This window comes from Macaca mulatta, chromosome 10 (genome assembly GCF_049350105.2).
Source record: "Macaca mulatta isolate MMU2019108-1 chromosome 10, T2T-MMU8v2.0, whole genome shotgun sequence".
In the NCBI taxonomy this organism is placed as follows: domain Eukaryota; kingdom Metazoa; phylum Chordata; class Mammalia; order Primates; family Cercopithecidae; genus Macaca; species Macaca mulatta.
In genome coordinates, this window is record NC_133415.1 from 69,335,323 (window position 1) to 69,359,026 (window position 23,704).

Here is a 23,704-nt window from a genome sequence, read left to right on the forward strand (position 1 = left end):
GGAGACAGGAGACTTTGGAGTGTATATATGTTAAAATACATTTTTTAAAAACACAGTGGATAATTGACACTGATTTCATAATTTCTTATGGATATTAGCATAATTTTTCCTTATATTCCTACTACCAATTATCAACCAAGTTTGACACTTTCAGTAACTAATTCATTTGCTAGATATTTCTCTAGTACCTGTGATATACAAGGTACTCTGTTATAAAGGTGGAAAGTTTGCATATCTAACAATAAAAGGTAGCATGTGACAAGTGCCCTCAGTATGTTAACATGCAGTATTCTGGAGTGTGAAGAAAAAAGAAGGCATTTTTAGCTGAGGTGACAAGAGAAGACTTGTTTCATGGCAGAAGTGATATTTGAACTGAGTCTGGAAGACAAGTGAAAGGAGCAAAGAAAGAGCATTATAGATAGCTCAGATACAGACCCCATGGATACACATAGCATTGTGAGCAATTCATATCGTACAAAAGGTTGTAAGTAGTTCAGTGGAAGGCCAAAGGTAATCAGGCTAATGAGTCTATGTTTAAGGAAAAATCCACTATCAGATTTTGAGAGGATTAGAGTTACATTTTATTCATTCATTCAACAAATATCTTTTGAACCCCTATTATATATCACACATTTTTTTAAGCTATATGAATACAGCAATACATTAGAAAAATGCGGAAAGAAGAGTCTCTGCCCATATTCTGGTAGACAGAAACAGATAAGAAACAAAAGAAATAAGTAAATGAGCAATACATTAGAAAAATGCAGAAAGAAGAGTCTCCGCCCATATTCTGGTAGACAGAAACAGATAAGAAACAAAAGAAATAAGTAAATGATATATTTGAAGATTTAATTTACAGGTAAGCAATTATAAATTTAAAAACTGAAGCAATTATAAATAGGTTGGTTAGGGTGACATCTGATGTTACATTTGAACAAGAGTTTGAGGTAGGTAAGGAACAAGCCATGTAGGTATCTAGAAGAATAGAACTCCAGCAGAGGGAATGCCAGTGCAAAGGCTTTGAGGACCAGGTTCACACAAAGCAGCCTGTGTGAGTTGGGGAAGCACAGAAGGAGATGATGTAGAGAAGTAAATGTCACATCATGTAAAGTCTTGTAGACAATTTTAAGGACTCTGGATTTAAGAAAGTTAATTTACTAGAAATGTGCAGAATAATTGCAGAAGGAAAAGTATTAGAAGTGGAGGCAACAGTGTTTTTAAAAAATTATTTTTCAAGTGAAAAAGTCCTGAAATAATTCACTCATTTGATCCTTCATTTATTCACATTAATTCAGCACATATTTAGGAGACACTATGATTGATATTGACATCGGAACTGACTCAGGTAGACAAATCTTGCCCATGTGAAGCTTACTACCTGGTGGAATGATGATAGCATGAATAGAAATGTCCCATATGTCAATAAGCTTCTAAAAATCCATAAAAATTTAAATTGTATTATGAATTCAAAAAATATCTAATATTGTAGAGAAGATTCCCAAAAGATCCAATTACATAAACAATCCTCCGTCTACTTTCTAAGTCATTTCCTTACCAATAGGCTTCAATGAAAAATTGACCAATATTCTTTCTACCCTTAAGATTTCTTTTGAAAAGAATGATTGGATATTCTTAACGTCAAAAAGAAATCATTCAAAACATCCAAGCAGTGAAAAGTAAACTAAATATCTGGGGCTTATCATTCTGCCAATCATGATGAGTCACAGAACACAGAATACAAGCATAATTAATTCAAATACAACCATTTATGAATAGATTAATTTAGCAAGCATAAAAGAGGCAAAAACCAGTTCAAAATTATCAAGTTTGTCTGTAACCCAGACAATAGCATTTTCTAAACAAATTGCTGATGCATGAAGATATTATCACTTGTGGCTGGATGACTGGCTTTAGTACCCCTATAATGATAAACCCGCTGTCTCGGAGGACAGATAGGAACTAGTCTCTGCTGTCAAACTGTCATGGAATTATTAAATATGGAGAGGAAAAATGACCCAAACAGTATGTAATGAGCTCCCTTTTCATTCTCACTACAAAAGCACATCTGTGGATTGTTAATGACTCTGAAATGGATAAACCAAATTGATGAGAAAGAAAAACAACTCTCAGGGATAGGGAAAGGGAAAATCAACACACACAATGTTTATAAAACATAATTTTAAATATAAGGGCTTGTGAAAGTACTGTGAAATACTATAAAGTGGCATAAAAATGTAAGCTATTAGTACTCATTTTCATATTGCTTTCCTTGCTTTCCTTTATGCTTTTAATATAAATCATTAACCTTTTAAATATATAGGAAGAAACAAGACCTAGTCACAAATATTCCATGTTTATGACTTTTATGAGGTGGCACTGCAATGCCTGTCTGGTAATTTCTATTCTATTGGATGAGTTTTTACTAAACATGCCCTGTGGGCTGCATGCAGTGACTTGAGTATGTGTTGGCTCTCAGGATCTCAGCTCTCATGGATTCTGTAGCTAGTCCTGCCAACTGACTCGTCATTTCTAGCTTCACGGTCCCAAAAGATCCCCTTGCCCCAGGATGCCCATGAAAGCCACACTTCAGTTCAACGTGATGACTCAAGCATTGGAATCCTTCAAGCACAGGTATTGACTTATTGATCTTTGTTCCTCAGTGCCTGGTATTGTGCAAGTCTTCAATAACCTTAAAATAAGATGAATGGCATTCAAAGGAAACAGAATAACTTATTCAGAGGGATGTCAAACAGATACAAGCACATTTAAAAAATTATCACAGTATGAACCCATACACTAGAGCCACCATTTTATTTGGGAGTATTTAATGATTCTGAGTATATTGTTCTTTAGAAAGTTCAGATTTGGAGAAATTTGATTTGTGTTTTAATACACAAAAAAGAAAACAGTGAATCAATAGGAGACTTGGAATACTGCTTGGTTTAAGGACAAATACAAATCTGAAAACAGTCAATAATCTTGCCATTATTATAGCAGTTGACAACCTTGCTTCTTCTCAGGGCGGTATAAGTTAGGTAAATTATGAATGTAGCAAGGTATTAGAAAGGAAAAGAATCAACATTTTAAAAAATAGCACTATATAATTCTGGAGAGGGAAATCACCGTTAATACACAGATCATGACCTCTGAGTTACAAAGAGAACTGCTCTAAACACCATTCTACACAAAGGGTTTTTTTTGACACAAATACATATTCCAAGTAGTAGTGAAGAGCCATTTGGCACATGATTTTACTATTTCACACTAGGTAAAGACACTAACAAGAAAAATAAATGAAAAGTCATTAGAGAAAAAATTAAACAGCATATATAGTTGATATACAATCATGCTTTGCTTACCAACAGGAGTATGGTCTGAGAAATGACTCCTTAGGTGATTTCATCGTTATGCAATCATAAGGTACACTTACACAAACCTAGATGGTATAGCCTACTACACACCTAGACTATATGATACAGCCTATGGCTCCCAGGCTACAAACCTGTACAACATGTTACATACTGAATACTGCAAATAATTGTAACACAATGGTAAGTATGTAAACATAGCTAAACATAGAAAAGGCTCAGTAAAAATATAGTACAGGTTGAATCCCTAATCCAAGTTTTGAAATTCAAAATGCTCCAAAATCTAAAACTTTGTGTGCCAACATGATGTCACAAGTGGAAAATTCCACACCTTATCTCATGTGACAGGCCACAGCCAAAACACAATAAAAACTTTGTTTCATGCACAAAATTATTTAAAATATTGCATAATATTATGCTCATGCTACGTGTATAAGGTATATATAAAACATAAATGAATTTTGTGCTTAGACTTGGGCCCCATCTCCAAATTTTGTACATGCAAATATTTCAAAATCTGAAAAAAAGATCTAAAATCCAAATCATGTCTGGTCTCAAGCATTTTGGGTAAGGGATACTCAATCTGTATTATAATCTTATAGGACCACTGTCATATATGTGTTCCATCATTTACCAAAGCATCACTATGCAGTACATGAAAGTACTTTCACTGAAACCATTATGAACAATATAGGATGCAATATTATATTGATAAAGAAAAATACTGTTTTAATATATTAGTATTTACTACAAGTCCTCAAATTTAAACATACCTTTACAGTAATCTTTAAAATATAACATGCTATTCTCCATTCACACACATCCACAGGAAATTCACTGTTAGATAACCTGTCTATATATAACCCATAGTATCCTATAGGTTGTATTATAAATTTCCATTCATGTTTTCTCCAGTGCTAAAATAAAAACCAAAACCAGCTTCACTTTTACATAAAATGTATTCACAGATCTCAGCAGTATCATAAGAAGTGGGTGAATGCAATAATCGACAAATTGGCATCTCAGTTTCCAGGTCAATGCACACCTGAATGATGCAATGAAACCCTCTACCTCCATCCTCAGGCCCTGAAGATTATGGGATAAAAAGCTATGACATTGACCAGCTTCTCTCTAAGTATTTTATCCCATACCATGCCACCCAGTTGGTTGAATGACTAAGCAACAAGGTCAATCAAATGCAATACTTCTCTCTATTAAAATATAATGGAAATTTTGACCATTCCACATTCAAAGAGCAAATACATTCTCACACTGACAACCAGATTTCGTTGGCTTTTCCTGAAAGCAAAGTGTGACAGATGCCTTGGCTGTAATTGCCAATCAGCCTTTACATGGCAGCTGAAAACACAATACATCACTTTGATCTCCTTTGCTCTAAACACATCCACAATCAAGAAACCTGAACAAGAAATAAGAAATTGGCATCATTTCCAGGAGCTGTCACTCTGTGGCACTTAAATGCTATAATGTATATTTTGCTCATATTTTTATTTCCCTTTCAGAGACACTCCGTCAAAGATTTGAATAGTTAAACATCGTATGTGCATATATACATATATATATTATATACACTATGTATATAATATATATATTTGCATATATTTGGAGACATATTTGGAAAGCATGTTTTTATTACCATGTACAAAATCTGAACTCAAGCACATTTAATTAAGTACCACCACTGCCATTTCCTTTTCCATTTATACACTGGATTAAAACAAGACGTCTCATCTGATTTTGAAACAGTATTCAAAACAGTTGTACTCACATTTTGCAGGCAGGTCATAGCCACATGTGATTTTTGCATGTCCAGTATCACAGCCATTCAGGTTACGACATTCAGCTAGCAAACAGGGGCCAGCTGCTCTATGAATACAGCCATCCACTAAGGGAGAAAGAAGAAAGTTAGCTTATATTTGGCATTTGTAAATAAATGTAAAGCTCAAGATGGGAAGAGGAAAAGAACTCAATTTGTTCTTCCTGTAAATAACCATAGCCCATGGAAGAAAACCCAGGGTGTTCAATGTTTCAAACACTAGCTTATCTGTGTGTGTGTGTGTGTGTGTGTGTGTGTGTGTGTGTGTGTGTGTGTGTGTTTATGTAGTGAACAGAAGTAGAAGGGTTATAGAAGTTGTGTGCTAAACAACAGGTTCTCTGGGGTGGGAGAATCCTTGATACAGAGCATATTCCCATTTCAATGGTATAATTCCTTTCCCCATATCCAATTTTAAGCTATTAACTTGATGTCACTGAACACAGGGTTGAGAAGAAATGCTCACAATTGTCTCTCCCTCCCAAGCTGTTATGTGTTGCCTCTAACACACCACAGGTTAGAGAAGAAAAAAGGTCAGGAAGAAACCTAGAAAGGTACTCTGAAACATCTGTGCTCACCTCAAAACTGAAGGAATAGAATTAAAGCTACCAAAATCAAAACTAAACCTTTGAGCAACTTCTCCCTGCAACAGAATGACACAAATATGACTGTGTTTCTGCAGGGTGTCTGACTGGGTGCTGCGCAAAGGTAGATTCGGTCTTGCTTAACACCCATAAGACCACCCCTTACTCTCCCTTGGCGGGGCCTGAAGCAGAACTTCTGTGCTGCTCTGACTCTGACAGAGGGGCAGGCTTTATGCCTGTGACCAGCTTCAGGTCTCATCAGCTCTCTGGCTTTACATCTGGGACCCTTTCGCATTGAGGCATCACAAATTACCTTTTGAGAGCACAAATTTGATGTCACTGGAAATTAAAGCTCTCTGTGTGTGAGTGCACAGGTGGAAGGGTACAAGACTAAAAGATCACAGACACATAAATTAGGAAACTGAGAATTTGGGGTTTTGGTTGTTATTGAACGGGCCCCTTGGACAGAAAAAAAAAAAGTAAGACTGTAAAATAAAGGCAAAGAGAGAGTAATAGTAACTGGGATGTGAAAATAGAATATTAGAAGTCTGAAGACTTCTTCTCTCCACAGTTCGTAACACCATGTAATTGATCTTTGCTCTTTATTATTATTATCATTATTTTAGAGGAAGCTGGATATGGGACAAGCTATTGGCACTAAGGGAAATATAGACAACCTGGACTTGTCTAATGTCCAGGTTGACTTCTGCTGCCACTGCATGGCAGGGAGGCATCACTTTTGGCCTCGCAAGTGTCATAGGGAAACAAGATTATCTGGGCTTTATTACTTCACCACTTGCACGTCACCAAAGTTTGACAATGAACCTCATCCTCAAAGACACTCACAACAAAATTAATTCACTCCAGACTACACTACACTGCATATTTCACAAAATCTAGGTTGAAATCCAGACTTTAACATTTACCAGATATAGGATGCTCTAACCACTGGTTTTCTTGTAAGTCCTTGTCAATAATGGTAGTATCTCGCATAGTTACAAAGTTGTGCATTAAATTTGAATAATTTTGTGCATGGAAGGCATTCAGCAAAGTGTCTAGTACAGTGTTACGTGTCCTCTTGGTGGTAGTTATCTTAAGTACTCTAAATCAAAATTTTGTGTAAATTTTGAAATAATTCTTCTTTATTTAAAAAGAAGAAATATAGAACAGCAAGAAAAACCACTCTTTTCTCACTGTTTATGCACACATGCTGAAACATAAAATTTTTTCCCTTACAAAGAAACATTAATATATTGTTAAAATTCTTTCAATTAGCAGTTTTACTTTTTAAATTTATTACATGAAATTATTAACACAAGTTCAAAAAATATGTACACAAGGATGTCACAGTTGTTTACAATAGTGAAAATTGGATCTACTCAGATGTCCACCAACAGGAGCTGGTTAAATAAATAAAAGCCCATCAATGCCATAGACTGTATAAAAGCACTTAAAATGAATAGACCAGCTATAGGTAAACACAGTCCTTCACATGAAAAGATTTCTCAGTGAAAATGCCAGGTTTAGAAAAGTATATATAGTATGGTTACCATTTTGTTTACAACATTATACACACAGACATATACATATATATATGTACTGAATATACATATATATGGGTATATATGTAATGTAATGTATATATGTAATGTGTGTATATATATATTCAGTACACACACATATATATGTACTGAAAATACATGCACCTTTGGTGATATGATTATGAGATGGGAAACAGAGGGTGAGATTACTGTATAGGGAAAAAAATATATCCTAATTTCTTTATATATGAAAATTTTTTACAAGAGCTTAAAGAAAAGTATTTTAAAGAAAACGGTTTTTTCTTGGCAAAGAGATAATTAGTTACTTTGAAACAGATAATGAAAATGTAATTTTCTAGTATACTTAATCATATGCTGTCAAATATTATCTGCATTATTTAGATTGCACCTTAATGCAGTTTGCAGATATCTAATTCTCAAAATTTTCATGATTATCCCAGTATTCCTGACTGCATTCAGGCCATGAAAGTCTGGCTGAAGAGCTATTTAATAATAATGAATACAGCTTAAATGTACTGGATGCATCAATGTGCTGGGCACTGCGCTGAGGACAACCTTATAAGGTAAATACTAATTTTATCATCTCCATTTCATAGGATCTTAGAAGAGGTTAGTAACTTGCCTACATTCACAAAGTACTCACAATGTGATTCAAAATCCTAGATTTGTCTGATGCTGCAACCATGCTCTTAACCATTATAAATCACTGTCTTCTCAATTCCTGCATGTGGCATATTGAAGCACTATATATTACATTACTTTTAAATTCCCATCCATTGTATTTATGATTTATAATGTACACACAATCAAATGTACATATTTTAAGTATGCAGCTTTGATAAGTTTTAACAACTGTGTGCATTTATGTAACCATGATGCTAATAAAGATACAAAACCTTTCCATCAACCCAAAAAGCTACCTTGTGCCCTTTCCATTCAGTTTCCCCTCCCCTCACCCAGAGGGAGTTCCTGTTCTGACTTTGACCACCAGAACTGTTTTACCTGCTATATAACTTCAAATTTTATATACAGATAGAGAGACTGCCTTCTTTCACAACACATATTAAATATTTCTGAGATTCATCTGTGTTGTATCTATTTAGACTTCATTCCTTTTTATTTCTAATACTCCATTGTTGACTATGCCGTAATTTCTTTATCCATTCATCTGTGAATAGACATTAGATTTCTAGTTTTTAGCTATTATAAATCAATCTGCATACTTGTATAAACCATCTTGTAGCTATATGTTTTCATTTCCATTGGACAAATATCATTGAGTGAAATTACTAGGTAAGTATATATTTATTTTATAAAGAACATAACAGTTTTCCCAAGTGATTACCATGTTACACATAACCCCAGCAATGTGGCAGAGTTCAAATTTTGGCAATCCCTTGGTGTTGTCGGCCTTTTTAATGCTGGTAATTCTAATGACTATAAAGGAGTATTCAATGCACATTTCCCTGATAATTAATGAGGTTAGATATCTTGCCAAATGTATATTGGCCATTCATAGATCTTATTTTTGGAAGTGTCTGCTCATGTCTTTTGCTAATTTTTGTTGTCTTTTCATTACTGAGTTTTGAAAAATCTGTTATTAATTCCATTCCAATTTTTAAAATTTCAAATATTTCATTTTTTTCCTTAAAATTTCCATTCGGTTCTTCTTCTTACTGTTTTCCTATGACTCCTGAAATTTCCCATCTCCCCACCCATTCTACTTATCTAGTCACGTAAATTCCTTAACAGATTTGACATAGTTATTTTAATATCCCTATGTGCCAATTCCATTATCTAGGTCAGCTATGGATCTGTTTGTATTGACTCATTTTTCATTTGACGCTGGGATACATTTTCTTATTTCTTTGCATGTCTAGTAAATTACTGATGGCATATTGAAACTTGTGTATAATATATGGTAGAGGCTTTAGATTCTATTATCTTCTATTATCTTAGAAGATTCTATTGTCTTAGAAGTTTGTTCTAGCAGGCAGGTAAAATACTGTCAGGTAATATGGAAGCTTTGTTAAGGTGGGTCTATTTCAGTTTTTCCTTTAGTTCTATGATAAATCCCTTAGTCCCAGGATGTAGTCTTTACTCCTATCACATGGCCCTTCTGGAGTTTCAATGGAAAACCCAAGATGTTAGCCAAGCCCCCTCTAACTTCGGGAGAACTAAAATTCCAAATTCTGTAGACACACAGTTAAGAAGCTGCTGAATTATCTGTTCAGTTATTTACACCTTCTAGCTTTCATTTTCTTCCTAGGCTTCTTAGACTCTTTCTCTGCATATGTATAGACTCAACCAAGGATTAAAGAGGGATTTATTTGTAGATTTTGGGCTCCTTCATCTGTGACTCTCTCCTTTCTGGCATCTCCTCCTCAATTCCTATTCTGACAATCCTGAATTCAGTCCTGTGGTTTCCCATGTCAATAAACTATTGCTTTCTATTTCAGCCCTCTCAGCCATTTACCACATGAGTTAAGGAGGACCCTCAGGGTCCAAGTCACATGATCTCTTAAATGTAGAACTCACTCAGTGTGGTTTCCTTATTTCACAAATAGAATCCCTTTTAGTTTCAGCCTACTTTTAGTTACTTGCTAGTGCCAATAAACAATTTCTGTTTTTTAATATTTTGTCAAGAATTTAGAATTACTATTGGTACAAAGGTCATCTGATACATGTTAGTCTGTCATTATAGAACAGTGGAACTATATACCACATTTTCAATTAGTTAAAACATGATCTCCTATTATTTCAGAGCTATATTTGTGGCCCTTGAAAAGAAAAGGTGTGTGGGAGAAAAGGGCAATGATAATATTAATTATATCAATTCTATGCTCAAAAGTATGTCTTTGAAAGGCAAAAAGGCAATATCCCTATATGTACAAACTCAATATGAGTTTAAAATTCTCTAATATATTGTCAATTCTGTTGCTAGACGTATATTTCTAAAATGTGAGTCTGATCTTAACTACTTCCCAAAGTCATGTTTGTTGTTCTTCAAAACTTACATTGTAAAATACTACTTCCAAATTATGGTATTTAGACCCTTCATAAATGTTGTTCCAACTTATCCTCACAACTCTCATATCATCCTACACTTTCTCCCTTCACATCCTCTGATTTGGCCACACCCATGACCCTGCTATTCTCTAAAGGCACCATGACTTCCTTTGCAAGGTACCCTCTACCCAGGCTTTCTATTCCCTCCCCTTTTCTGCCTAGCAAGGTCTTTCCAATTTTTCAATTTCTAGTTCAAATGTTTTCTCTTTTAAGAAACCATTCACAAGTGGACAAAATAATCGTCTCTTTATGTTCCCATAATATTCTGGTTTGTACCCTTATTGTCATATTTATAAACTGTGTTATAGTTATTACATAAACACAACAGAATGCTTATATGCTAAAAGTCTGTTTTCCTCCTTAGTCTCAGTTCCTTGAAGAAACAGGAGGTGGCTTATTCTTTTGTATATCCCCATCTATCTTAATAAATGACTCTGTAACTGCTTAATACAGTTGATTTTGATTCATTTAAATTTGGGAAGAAAAGTAATACAGCTTTTTTTTTTTTTTCTTCTGGCAATACTGAGGAAATGGTTAGGTCACTCAAATCCAAGGAATTAGAAAGTAAAAAGTAAAGTCAAATACACAGCCAGTGTTGTCATCACAAATCTGGTGATGAGGTTCTATATTAGAAGTGTTATAATTCATTGAATCTGAAAGTTCACCCCCTTCTCCACTCAGGTCTAGTGCAATCTGCAGAAAACCTTGCCTTTTGGTTTCACGAGGGGTCAGAATAAAAAGACAGCAGGCTGAATAGTGGCAAGATGTGGAATATAACACAGTAGCACTTCTCACATCCACCCTGGGGAGGCAGATGCGGAGGAGACCCATGGTTTGCACTTGGGCTGACATAGATCGTCTAAACCTAATCACCACTAAAAAAGAAAAGAAAAGCACCCAAGATCAGAAATCTAAGAGAGGAAGAAAAAAAAAAAAGTGGAATACAATCTTCTAGAAAGCAATAGGACCATCTGTGCTTCTTATCATACCAAAAATATATATCCTATAGGAAAAAAGACAACTAAGCTCCATGAGTAAATAGAACAACAATATATAGAATTTTTCAAGACCACTGTGGCTAGACTGCTATTTGTTCACCAAAGCCCATTCGGTTTTCTTCCTGGGCTACATTGGCAAGACAGTACTTCCCAACCACTCTTGTAATTTTACAGGGTTGTGAGACTGAGTTCTGTTTAAAGAGTATGAGTAAAAGTGATATAATGATTTCTACATCCAGTCCATAAAAATCCTGCACAAGGTCCTCCACATGACCTTCCATTGTCTGCAGGCTGAATGCAGGGGCTCAGGCAGGACACCAATGACCCAGGAGATGGTACAGCAACCAGACAAAAAGTGCCTGAGTCCCTAAATGACTGTGTGGAACAGAGCTCCACTCCCACTTCCCATACTAGACTGTGAATCAGGTGATAAACCTTTATTATGTAGAACCACTACAATTTGGGGATGTTTGCAACACCAGTTTGCCTTAACGAATACATTCATTTCTGTTGTAAATATCATGATGGCAATTTTTGTTCCGCTGAATCACTGTTATTTTTTTAAACTTGTGCTCATTCCTCTAGGTATGTCTCAGAGTCCTTAATCATGCTGGAATCTGAAGACTTGGTGAGTACCCAAAGCCAAGCTCTCCTACTCATTCAAATAGTTGTTCTCCTCCTTAGTGACTGAAACCAGACTAACAGAAGATTAAAGCAGAGACTTATTAAAGACTGCCTGTGGTAAGGTCAGCTAGTATTTGGGTGAACACTGAGGTCACTCACACGGCTGCTCTTCGTCAGGACTGAGGGGAGTCTAGCTGCAGCTCCTTCTAAAGGCTAGGCTTTCTGCTTTACTGACATACCTGTCATTTACCATCCTGACAAGAAGGCCAAAATGCTTGCAGGCAGATGGTTAACTAAGGCAAGGACTTTGACTCCCTGACATATTTTCTCCAATTATCTAGCAAAGGCTAAATTCAGAGGACTTCAGTCTATTAATTAGGCCATCTTGGTTAGCTTTCCTTAGACTATAGGGTAAAGAATTCCACTGTCTGAGAGTGGGATAGAAAGATAAGTTTCAGTTATGCTTGAGGGGAATTGTTGTCACTTTTGTTCATATTACCTTGGGGCTTAGAGTTTGAAGATGTTATAGAATAGTCTTATTCCACTGTTTAGATAGCTAAAATAAAGGCAAAAGAAATAGGGCATGAAACCACCTCAATTTTTTTTTTTTTTTAACTTAAGATTTATTTTGCCCCAGAGAGTCCAATCTGCCTCTCTGGCATTCCTCAGGTAAAGCTCCTCATTTTATAAGCAAATGAACAAGTTGATCCTGAAAAGAGAAAAAGCAAGCTGCAAAGCACTGAACAGAAACTTATCAGGTACTGTACAGTAGTGAATGTAGAGCTATTAGAAAATAAACATAAAAGAGAACCAAGACAAAGTTCTAAATACAGGTTTTGAAAAACACTAAATGCACCATTTACTGAAATCCAGTTATTTTAGAAATTGGCCCTGTGGTAGTTTTTATTTCTATGGGATCAATGGTGATATCCCCTTTACCGTTTTTCATTGTATCTATTTGATTTTTCTCTCTTTTCTTCTTTATTAGTCTGGCTAGTGGTCTATCTATTTTGTTAATCTTTTTAAAAATTCAGCTCCTGGAATCATTGATTTTTTGAAGAGTTTTTTGTGACTCTATCTCCTTCAGTCTGTTCTGATCTTAGTTATTTCTTGTCTTCTGCTAGCTTTTGAATTTGCTTGCTCTTTTGTAGTTCTTTTAATTGTGATGTTAGGGTGTTGATTTTAGATCCTTCCCACTTTCTCCTGTGGGCATTTAGTGCTATAAATTTCCCACAAAACACTGCTTTAGCTGTGTCCCAGAGATTCTGGTACGTTGTATCTTTGTTCTCATTGGTTTCAAAGAACTTATTTATTTCTGCCTTAACTTCGTTATGTATCCAGTAGTCATTCAGGAACAGGTTGTTCAGTTTCCATCTAGTTGTGCAGCTTTGAGTGAGTTTCTTAATCCTGAGTTCTAATTTGATTGCACTGCAGTCTGAGAGACAGTTTGTTATGATTTCTGTTCTTTTGCATTTGCTGAGGAGTGTTTTACTTCCAATTATGTGGAATAAGTGTGTTGTGGATATATGTTAGAATAAGTGTGATGTGGTGATGAGAAGAATGTATATTCTGTTGATTTGGGGTGGAGAGTTCTGTAGATGTCTATTAGGTCCATTTGGTCCAGAGCCGAGTTCAAGTCCTGAATATCCTTGTTAATTTTCTGTATCATTGATCTGTCTAATATTGACAGCGGGGTGTTAAAGTCTCCCACTATTGCTGTGTAGGAGTCTAAGTCTCTTTGTAGGTCTCTAAGAACTTGCTTTATAAATCTTGGTACACCTGTATTGGGTACATATATATTTAGGATAGTTAGCTCTTCTTGTTGCATTGATCCCTTTACCATTATGTAATGCCCTTGACTTTTTTTTATCTTTGTTGGTTTAAAGTCTGTTTTATCAGAGACTAGGATTGCAACCCCTGCTATTTTTTTCGCTTTCCATTTGCTTGGTAAATCTTCCTCCATCCCTTTATTTTGAGCCTATGTGTGTCTTTGCACGTGAGATGGGTCTCCTGAATACAGCACACCAAAGGGTCTTGACTCTTTATCCAATTTGCCAGTCTCTGTCTTTTAATTGGGGCATTTAGCATGTTTATATTTAAGGTTAATATTGTTACGTGTGAATCTGATCCTGTCATTATGATGCTAGCTGGTTATTTTGCCCATTTGTTGATGCAGTTTCTTCATAGTGTTGATGGTCTTTACAATTCGGTATATTTTTGCAGTGGCTGGTACCGGTTTTTCCTTTCCATATTTAGTGCTTCCTTCATGAGCTCTTATAAGGCAGGCCTGGTGGTGACAAAATCTCTCAGCCTCTGCTTGTCTGTAAAGGATTTTATTTCTCCATCACTTATGAAGCTTAGTTTGGCTGGATGAGAGATTCTGGGTTGAAAATTCTTTTCTATAAGAATGTTGAATATTGGCCCCCACTCTCTTCTGGCTTGTAGGGTTTCTTCAGAGAGATCTGCTGTTAGTCTGATGGGCTTCCCTTTGTGGGTAACCTGACCTTTCTCTCTGGCTGCACTTAACATTTTTTCCTTCATTTCAACCTTGGTAAATCTGACAATTATGTGTCTTGGGGTTGCTCTTCTCGAAGAGTATCTTTGTGGTGTTCTCTGTATTTCCTGAATTTGAATGTTGGCCTGTCTTTCTAGTTTGGGGAAGTTCTCCTGGATAATATCCTGAAGAGTGCTTTCCAACTTGGTTCCATTCTTCCTATCACTTTCAGGTACACCAATCAAATGTAGGTTTGGTCTTTGTCTCCTTCTTCTCTTACAAAGATAATTTTCTAAATAGTTTTTAGCAAGGGAGATTTTGGAGTTCTTGGAATTTCACAGGGAGATTTTGGAGTTCCTGGATTTTCACATATTTATTTAATCTTTTTTTGTAAATAAAAGATGGTAACTTAATCTAAAAGCAGCTGCATAAATCATATTAGCCTAAAAAGTAAGAGGCTTCTCTCATTGAATATATATCTCTCAGAAGCCCAAGAGGATAAAACAGGGTTCTTTAAAAATCAAATCAACATAATTTTGTTAAACAACTACCTTGCACAAAGCATTCTGCATGAAGCTGTGGGGAAATCAAATAATCATATTAACAACAACAATAATACTAATGTCACATATTTTGAAGATGTGCTGTGTGCCCACTGGTGTGCTAAGTGACTTGTAAGCTTTCACTTTTTAAGAGGTAGAGTTATGAAATAGAAAGAGGATGGTTAAGGTGTCAGCAGATATTTGAATCCTAGTGCCACCGTTTAAATCTCTTTTTCTTGATTTTCTCATCTGTAAAATGGGATCCCTCATAGGACCCCCACTCAAAATTATAGGATTTTCATGAGTAAATTGACAAGCACTTTGAATAATGCCTGGCACGTAGCAAGTATGCAATAAATTTTGGCTATAATAGCTCTTTTAATCATGATAAAATCATGATAAAAATTTTGAAAGGAAGAATTCATTAGGATCACTACTTAATAAATAAAGAGGTGGAAGTTAAGTAATCACTGCAAGATCATGTATAAGCTGGGGTCAGAGCCCATGTTTGCCTGAACTTAAAGTCTGTTATAAATCCTTACTCTCTTCTACCTCCATTCATGCAGAGAAGAAAGGAAATATAAGCCATGGTCTCTCTCGTTGGGACCCAAATGAATAGGGCAGAAAAGCTCAGAATCATGTTTTCATTGAAATTAAAAGTAATTTACAATATACCAAATACCTGAGTATGGAGAATACATCTTTTAATAGATTGACAAAATTTTAGTGAATGTGTCACATATTAATGTATTACATTTTATAAAGTACTTTGACAAAATTATCACAAATTTAATTTGCAAAATATTTTGCAAGGTGGTCTTGAGCTTCATTACCTTTTCCTTTATTTATTTATTATTATTTTTTTTTTGAGATGGAGTTTTGCTCTTGTTGCCCAGGCTGAAGTGCAGTGGCGCAATCTTGGCTCACTGCAACCTCCGCCTCCCAGGTTCAAGCAATTCTCCTGCGTCAGCCTCCCGAGTAGCTGAGATTACAGGCACCTGCCACCACACCCAGCAAATTTTTTTGTATTTTTAGTGGAGATGGGGTTTCACCATGTTGGTCAGGTTAGTGTCGAACTCCTCACCTCAAGTGATCTGCCTGCTTGAGCCTCCCAAAGTACTGGGATTACAGGCGTGAGCCACTGTGCCCAGTCACCTTTTCCATTTTAGAGTTGAAGAAATTCAACAAGTTCAAGAATAGATTACTTGTCTAAGGTCATCCACCTAAGTGGCAGACATGAATTCAGATTTTATAGCCCTAAAATTGTGGTCAGTGTCACCAAAGGAGCCTAGTAAAACTGCAGATTCCCATACCCAGCCTCAAATCTGTAAAATCAGTCTCTGCAACCATGGAAACCCAGAGTCTGCATTTAGTAATCTCTGCAGATAATGGAGACACAAACTGCCAGTTGAGAACTTTGAGAAGCATTCCTTCACATTATCTTGTTTATTGACACAGCTCCAGAGAGTGATGAGCAGTTGGGCCCTGTGGTAAGTGATCTGAGTATTCACTGGACACATGAAACCATGAGTCCTGACTCTCATAAATCAGAAGATCCTCTCTAAATTTAATTAAAGCCTTGCTCTCACACTCCTCCGCAAGTCCTAATCAAATATCCAAAGAGTAAGAGTCCCCACCCTTAAAAGTTTGCATTGAAAGCAAGCAATATTAACATGGGAATCATGAAATATCTTGGGCATAAGGAGACGCTTGATGCATGGTCTCCAAAGTGAGGCTACAAGACATTCATATAAAGGATGAAAAAATACACTGAAACTTTAGTTTATATTTATAATTTTTATCTAAAAAGATAAGAATGAAGTTCAAGTTTATTAATATTTAATATATAGATTGACAGTAGTACTTGTATATAATTTATAAGCAAACATACACATACATATACGTACATGTTCAAAATATTTGTACTGAGAGAAGTACACAATCAAGAACATTTGGAGTCCACAGATCTGGTAATTAAAAGGGCTTTAATATCAAAATGCTAGTCTCTGTTGCTTAGAATTTTTGCATCTATGTAATGGGTATAATATTAGTATCAACCTTGCAGAGTTCTTATGAGAATTGAATGAGATAACATGTACAGTGCTTAGCTCATATAGTGCCTGAATAAGTGCTCATAGAATCTTAATGTGGTAGACCTTTCATAAAGGCTACAGCAATTACTTCTTTCTTTGTATCCATGCCCTTGGCCATTGACTCTGAAGCTCCTGCCATCAAGAGATAGAATCTGTTTCCCTACCGCTTGAATCTAGGCTAATCTCATGACTTGCTTTGGTCAATATAATGAGGCAAAAGTGACTCTGTGCCAGTATTAGTCCTAAGTCTCAAGAGGCCTTTCACGCTTCTGCTCACTCTCTTAGAACTCTGCTTAGCTCCCACGTGAACTAGTCCAGATCAGCTAGCTGAAGGATGAGAGATTATATAGAACAGGATTAAGCCATCTCAATGGAGGCCAACCTAGACTAGCCAGCATTCAGCTTTCCTGGCAACTGACCAGACATATGAGTGAGCCCAGATAACAGAAAAAGAACTGTTCAGCTTTACAGTGAATGCATAGAATCAATAATTAAATAGCTGTTGCTTTAAGCCACTAAACTTTGGAAGTGGTTTGTTACACAGATATTCATCATCATCATCATCATCCTCATCAGAAAGGATACAAAGCAAGAATCCACTCTCAAAGGAAGACACAAAAGAATAAGGTTAAATAGCTGTCCTAACCCCTTGGGGAGGAAAAACAATATAGCTGAAGTAATCAAGTAAAAAGTGGATTCCATTAGAGGTCACCTATAGCCTGCATGAAAGATTCATATGTCAGGTACTGAATAGCATCAGTATTTCCTTTAGGGAGCAGAAGAAATGTCTGTGAGAAAATACAATGCAATGACAAGGAGATCCACATCTTGAAGCTTCACAGATGCGAAGAATTTGGTTATTTGAGACTGCCTTGGGCTGACGTAAAAAATAACTTCAGTTAAGAACCTCCTTACCTTGTTAGTCAATTTGAAGATGAGATTTGGGCCATGATCCCAGGAGAAGACGATAAGTATAATAGAATAAATATTTACACATTTTTAAGATCAGGAAACTGGAGCAGTTTTTAGTTACAGATCACATGCTAGCATTCTTCATCTCAAATCCAAAAACGTAGGGACTGATCTTCAAAAACCAGGAGATGCTTCTCTCTCCTAGACTCTAAGATCTAAATAATATGCAGATACCCAAGAAATGGAGACTTTTATTTCTGTTTCTGAACTTGAAATAGCAGATGAGAAAATTTCTTGGAAAAATATGAAACAATGACCTGTATCTCATCATTAGGCTTGAGAGCGAAAAAGTCAAGGTGATTAAAATCCTGCTCAGAGTATGATAAAGATGTATTTTTCTGATGCTAAATTCATAGTAAACAAAATATTTTAAGATGTAGTTCATGCATTTTCTTCCACATATGCATGATCCCAATTTAAAAAGAAATTCTAAATCAAAGAAAATGTCATTATGACGTAGATTGGTGGTTGCCTACCCACTATCAATTCTCATTTTCCCTGCTAATAGAATCCCTATATTATTGGGCAGGCTATATGCCCAGTTGAGAATGTACATTTATCAGTATCTCTTTCAAAGATAAAAAGAGATGAGCCACCAATTTAGATGGAGGTAGATGCCATTAGGTGGGGCTTCCAGGCAAGCTTATTACAGAGGGCTTACTCCCATAGCAGATCTTTGGTATTTATTTATTTATTATTTATTATTATTGATTTCCTACTCATCCACCTTCCTGCCTAAGAGTAACACATGGGGGTAAGACTTCAGCAGCCGTCTGGTGAACACGGGCATGCTGACTACACTATGGTGTGGTAGAAAGAACAGTTGGGAGGTGTCTCAATCTCTGACATCATCTGTGGAGGAGTCACATTAGCCCTAAACTACTTCTCATTCGTTGAGAGAAAACAGTTGTTTTCTTTAAAAAATAACTTTATATTTTGTTTAAGTCACTACCTAGGATGCGGATGGTGTTTCTGTAACTTGAAGCCTAATGCCGTTTCGAAATGTAGGCATACATTCTCATGTATCTGAGACATATTCCTTGACATTCTGGATAAGAAATTTCTCTTTGGTCATTACAGAAGTGTTAAATTACTGGGAAATTCTGATGTGACAAAATGCTGTAAAGAGAATGTCAGAGTGGGCAAAACCCCAAACAGTTCACTGAAGGGGCCAGGGGAGTACTGACCACACCACTAAAGAAGAAATAGCATCTGGAAAAACCCAGAATGTGCCAGTCTGGTAGCCACGGGACCTTAAGATTGCTTAGATTCCATCAGCTCTCAGCAGGGAGGGATATTTCCACAACAAAGAGGCTGAATTTACTCTTGTTAGGTACTACTAAAGGATCCAGAGAAGAGAATGAAGATCATATTTTTTCTGGTATTTCAGAGAGACAGTCTGAATCAGGAGTAACTTTGTCATCATAGATGACAGGGATTTTCAGGCAAAGGAAATACTAGCAGGTGAAAACGGTGCTGTAAGATGTTATCAAACTGAAGACATCTCTGGTATTCTGAAGGGTTCCTCAAAAGCTTGGCAACATACATTTTTTAAAACAACTAGGAAATTTACTTGAAAAAATTCACAACTCAGTTATTTTTCAAGAGCATCCTCATTCCTCCATCCAGGCAGAGACCCTTCTCAAGAGGCAGGTCCTAACACTGTATTCTTGAAAGAATAATTCCCCAAAATAATCTTCAAACCCATTATTAATAGAGTCTAAGCAGTAATGGAAATTTTGACCTTAAGTAAAGAGGAAATAATAGCTGTAGTTGCAAGGCAGAGATTGTGACCTTGTTTCTGTGGAAGTCTCCTTCAGAGACCAGGTCGAGCAGAAGTGCAAGGGGAGGGAGACCTTTCTCTTTCCAAGAAATGAGAAATGAACCAACTTAATAGTTCCTTTTCTACCAAAAACTTGACAGTGGCTGGGGACACAAGGTCAGAACTAGGGATGATGTAGGTCAGTATTAACAGGTGCCTCTGAGACAACCTCATTTGTTTTATCGGAGAATGAGATCTATGGAGAAAGATAATCTTTCCTCAAGGAATTTAGCTTTTAAACTTCAATCGTGTTATAGAATCTCTTCTCCTAATTTTCTTCCTACAAAGAAGTAAATATGTCATTTTATGGTTTATACCCCATCTGCTCCAGGAAATACTAATGGCTTTAGGTAAGATGATAAAGGATTAAAAATATTAAGGAGCAAAAAAGAAATCACTCTAAACTTCTACCTGGGTGTCTACAGGAAAATGCTTTTTAAAAGTCTGTCTGTGTATGTATATTTGCAAAAATATAAAATCTTGACACATACAAAAGATAATCTGTTTTAGCAAACGTTTTGCCATTCACTCTGCTTTCCATACTTTTAAAAGGACCACTGACTCTGTATCTGTAAAGCTGGAGAGGAGATGACCAACAAGAAGCCCCTCTCTCCAAACTATACACATAAAGATGACATCTATTGCCCCAATCCAAACATCAACTTTCTTTCTTTCCATTATTGATTAAAAGGAGCTGTAAGGGATGATTATCACATGAAGAAATAACTTTTGAGCAGAAAACATCTTGATCACTTTGTCAAGCAACAGAATTATTCTTTTTGATATTTCTTTTTGATTAAGAAAAAGTTGGGGGCTGGGCGCAGTGGCTCACACCTGTAATCCCAGCACTTTGGGGGGCCAAGGTGGGTGGATCACGAGGTCAGGAGATTGAGATCATCCTGGCTAACATGGTGAAACTCTGTCTCTACTAAAAATACAAAAAATTAGTGGGGCGTGGTGGCAGGCATCTGTAGTCCCAGCTACTCTGGAGGCTGAGACAGGAGAATGGCGTGAACCCAGGAGGCGGAGCTTGCAGTGAGCAGAGATTATGCCACACTGCACTCCAGCCTGGGTGACAGAGCTGGACTGCGTCTCAAAAAAAAGAAAAAGTTGGGCTTAAGAAAGACTAACTTTTAGCAAAGACGTAATTATTTTCTTCATTTCACAACTCGATTCTGTTTTTTACAGGAAAAAATTATTCAGTGGGGCTCATAGTTTATAATGTTGATGAAATTTTACTCCTTTTTGTTTAAAAAAAGTGTTTGTGTATAGATGAAGATTTTGCCCTTATAACTTCTAAATTTTCATGGAAATGTGCATGAAAAAAAAATTCTAAAAGAGCAAAAAAGCACCCCATAGCAAATTAAATTTTAGCATTAAAAAATTTTGATCTATACTGAAATGAGAGTAGCATGAACAGTGTCACATGTGATTTGTATAACTAAACTTGTATCCCCATGTACTCATTTAAAATATTTCTAAATTAATAGGTTGAGATATGATTTTCCTTAAGAAAAATTAATTATAGAACTATTTCTTTATGTTAAGAAAGTAGCCATTTGCCAATGGAACCTATGGGAGGATCCCAGTTTGAATCAAACGTGAAGTGAGCTTTCAGTCCCTGTACCCTAGGTCTGTGTTATTTGAATGTCAGTGGAGCCCCACCTCCAGACCTTCAAAGATGCCCTTCTCCTGCAAGGCTGCTACCAAAGAAAAATACATTTACAGAAGTAAATGGAGCAAATGATCCAGTTTTCTACCCCTTATTCCAAATCCAGGCCCAGTCATCCGGTCCAAAATATGCATTTTGTGGCTTCTTCTAATCTCCCTCTAAATCTATTTGTTCCCTCTCTGAGACATTAGGGTTTTCTCTTCAGAATGGTAGCTGAAAGGACGCTACACAAAGTTTTATGCTAGAGAAGCATTTATTTAGTGAGAAGTGAGAGGTTTTTTTTTGAGACAGGGTCTCACTCTGTTGCCCAGGCTAAACTGTAGTGGTGCAATCATAGCTCACTGCAGCCTCGAACTCCTGGGCTCAAGTGATCCTCCTGCCTCAGTCCCCAAGTAGCAAGTAGCTAGTACTACAGGAGGGCACCATGATGCCCAGCTAATATTTCTATTCTTTGTAGATGTGGGGTCTTGCCATGTTGCCCAGGCTGGTCTTGAACTCAAGAGATCTGCCTGCCTTGGGCTCCCAAAGTGCTAGGATTACAGGTGTGAGCCACCACATCCGGCTCTGAGAGCTTTCGATTCACATACTCACCCACTAAAAATTTAAAACACAGGGGCAAAATGAGTGGCAATGGCTTGGGGGAGGAGAGAGTGGGTTCTTTTGTGTCCATGAAGGAAGTTTTGTTCATTCTTCAAGTGCATAGAAAAGAGATTTCAAAGAGGATACAGCTATGGCTTGGATAATCCTGCAGCTCATCGAAATATCTATTTTCTTTTTACCCAGCGGAACCATTTTGCCCCATCTAAAATGCTTGTGTGTGAAGTTAAAATGAGCCACATGTGCTTTCCTCCACAAAGGAACCCTGTATTTCACACAGCACACGCATCCAACACCTCAAACGGTTTTGAAGAAAGCTGTGTTTATTATGTGGGCTTATGAAATAAAAAGTACAAACTTTCTCATCCTAGAAAAATATGCAATGAAATTTATAGCCAAAATAAGGAAGCTGTGCATAATGTAACACTTGGCAAGAATTTTAATCAGTGGATTGGCAAGAGTAGATGCAATACTTCAGTTCCTTTCAAGACATGTCTGAGCTTCCTTAATTTAAATACCACACACTGGATCCAGGGAGAACATTTAGGAGACACTGAGATTTCTACAGGAGTGCTGGCTAGCAATGCAAGCTAACTGAGAAGGGAGCTCTGTTGACATGATAACAGTTTCAACCTCAGGGAATGAATGATCACAAGAGATAGACAAGCTGTTATTGTAGAGCAAAGCAACACAGATTTACATTATTGTAAGGCATTCCAGCCACATTGCTTTACTTTGAGCAGGTAAAGATTTTTTCAGGTATCAGGCTGACTCAGTTTTGCTATAAGGAGCACAGTATTGGACCTTGTCACAAGTTTTCAGGCAAGATTGTTATTTTCCCAACTAGAAAACTACAGGACTATCTAGTAGCCTTCAGTTCCTCTGCAGCCTGACAGCAGTTCAAACAAGTTGAAAGTCAGGTCACATAATGTGGACCCAAAACTGACCATCACAGAAAGAGTTATAATGTGATAAAAACTCTGGGGAACCTATTAAATCCACCATTCCTGTCAGGATGAAACAAGAGCAATCCTGCCTCCACAGCTACAATTTTTAAAGAATCCACTAAGAAAACATTTTATCCCTCTGCTCTCTGAACAACACTTTAGTAATTGGTATCTAGTATATCACACAAAATCTCTAGAACTGAAATATTAAAAAAAAGAGACTCAAAAAGTCAAACACTGGGGACATAAATAATACAGTGTTTGGACTTAGCTGTGTCACTTGTATGAAATCTCTTTTTTAAGAAATAAATACTCTTTTAAGTATTTCAATGTCCTTAAGTTTGCAAATGAAGCAACGTCTGGAAACACAAGATGTTGTTAAAAGTATTCTACAGTGACTCAGTACTTTAGAAGGTAAATGAGGGATGGTGAGGACAATTTACCACTAAGCTCTGTTGCACAGAAATCAAAAGTCAAGGGATACAGTAAGTCCCCAGGTCTCCGGAAACTTCCCCGCTAAGAATGT

The 23,704-nt window shown here is 36.5% G+C and overlaps 1 protein-coding gene across 4 annotated transcripts in view; it reads right to left on the reverse strand.

Moving 5' to 3' along the window:
- Positions 1-23,704, reverse strand: part of MACROD2 (mono-ADP ribosylhydrolase 2) — a 2,066,868-nt gene that overhangs the window by 1,370,087 nt on the left and 673,077 nt on the right. For all 4 annotated transcript variants that reach the window (XM_028828674.2, XM_015149520.3, XM_028828673.2 and 1 more), the window contains exon 5: positions 5,158-5,274. In XM_028828674.2, coding sequence (XP_028684507.2) covers positions 5,158-5,274 — 117 coding nt within the window. The remainder of the gene's footprint in view (positions 1-5,157; positions 5,275-23,704) is intronic.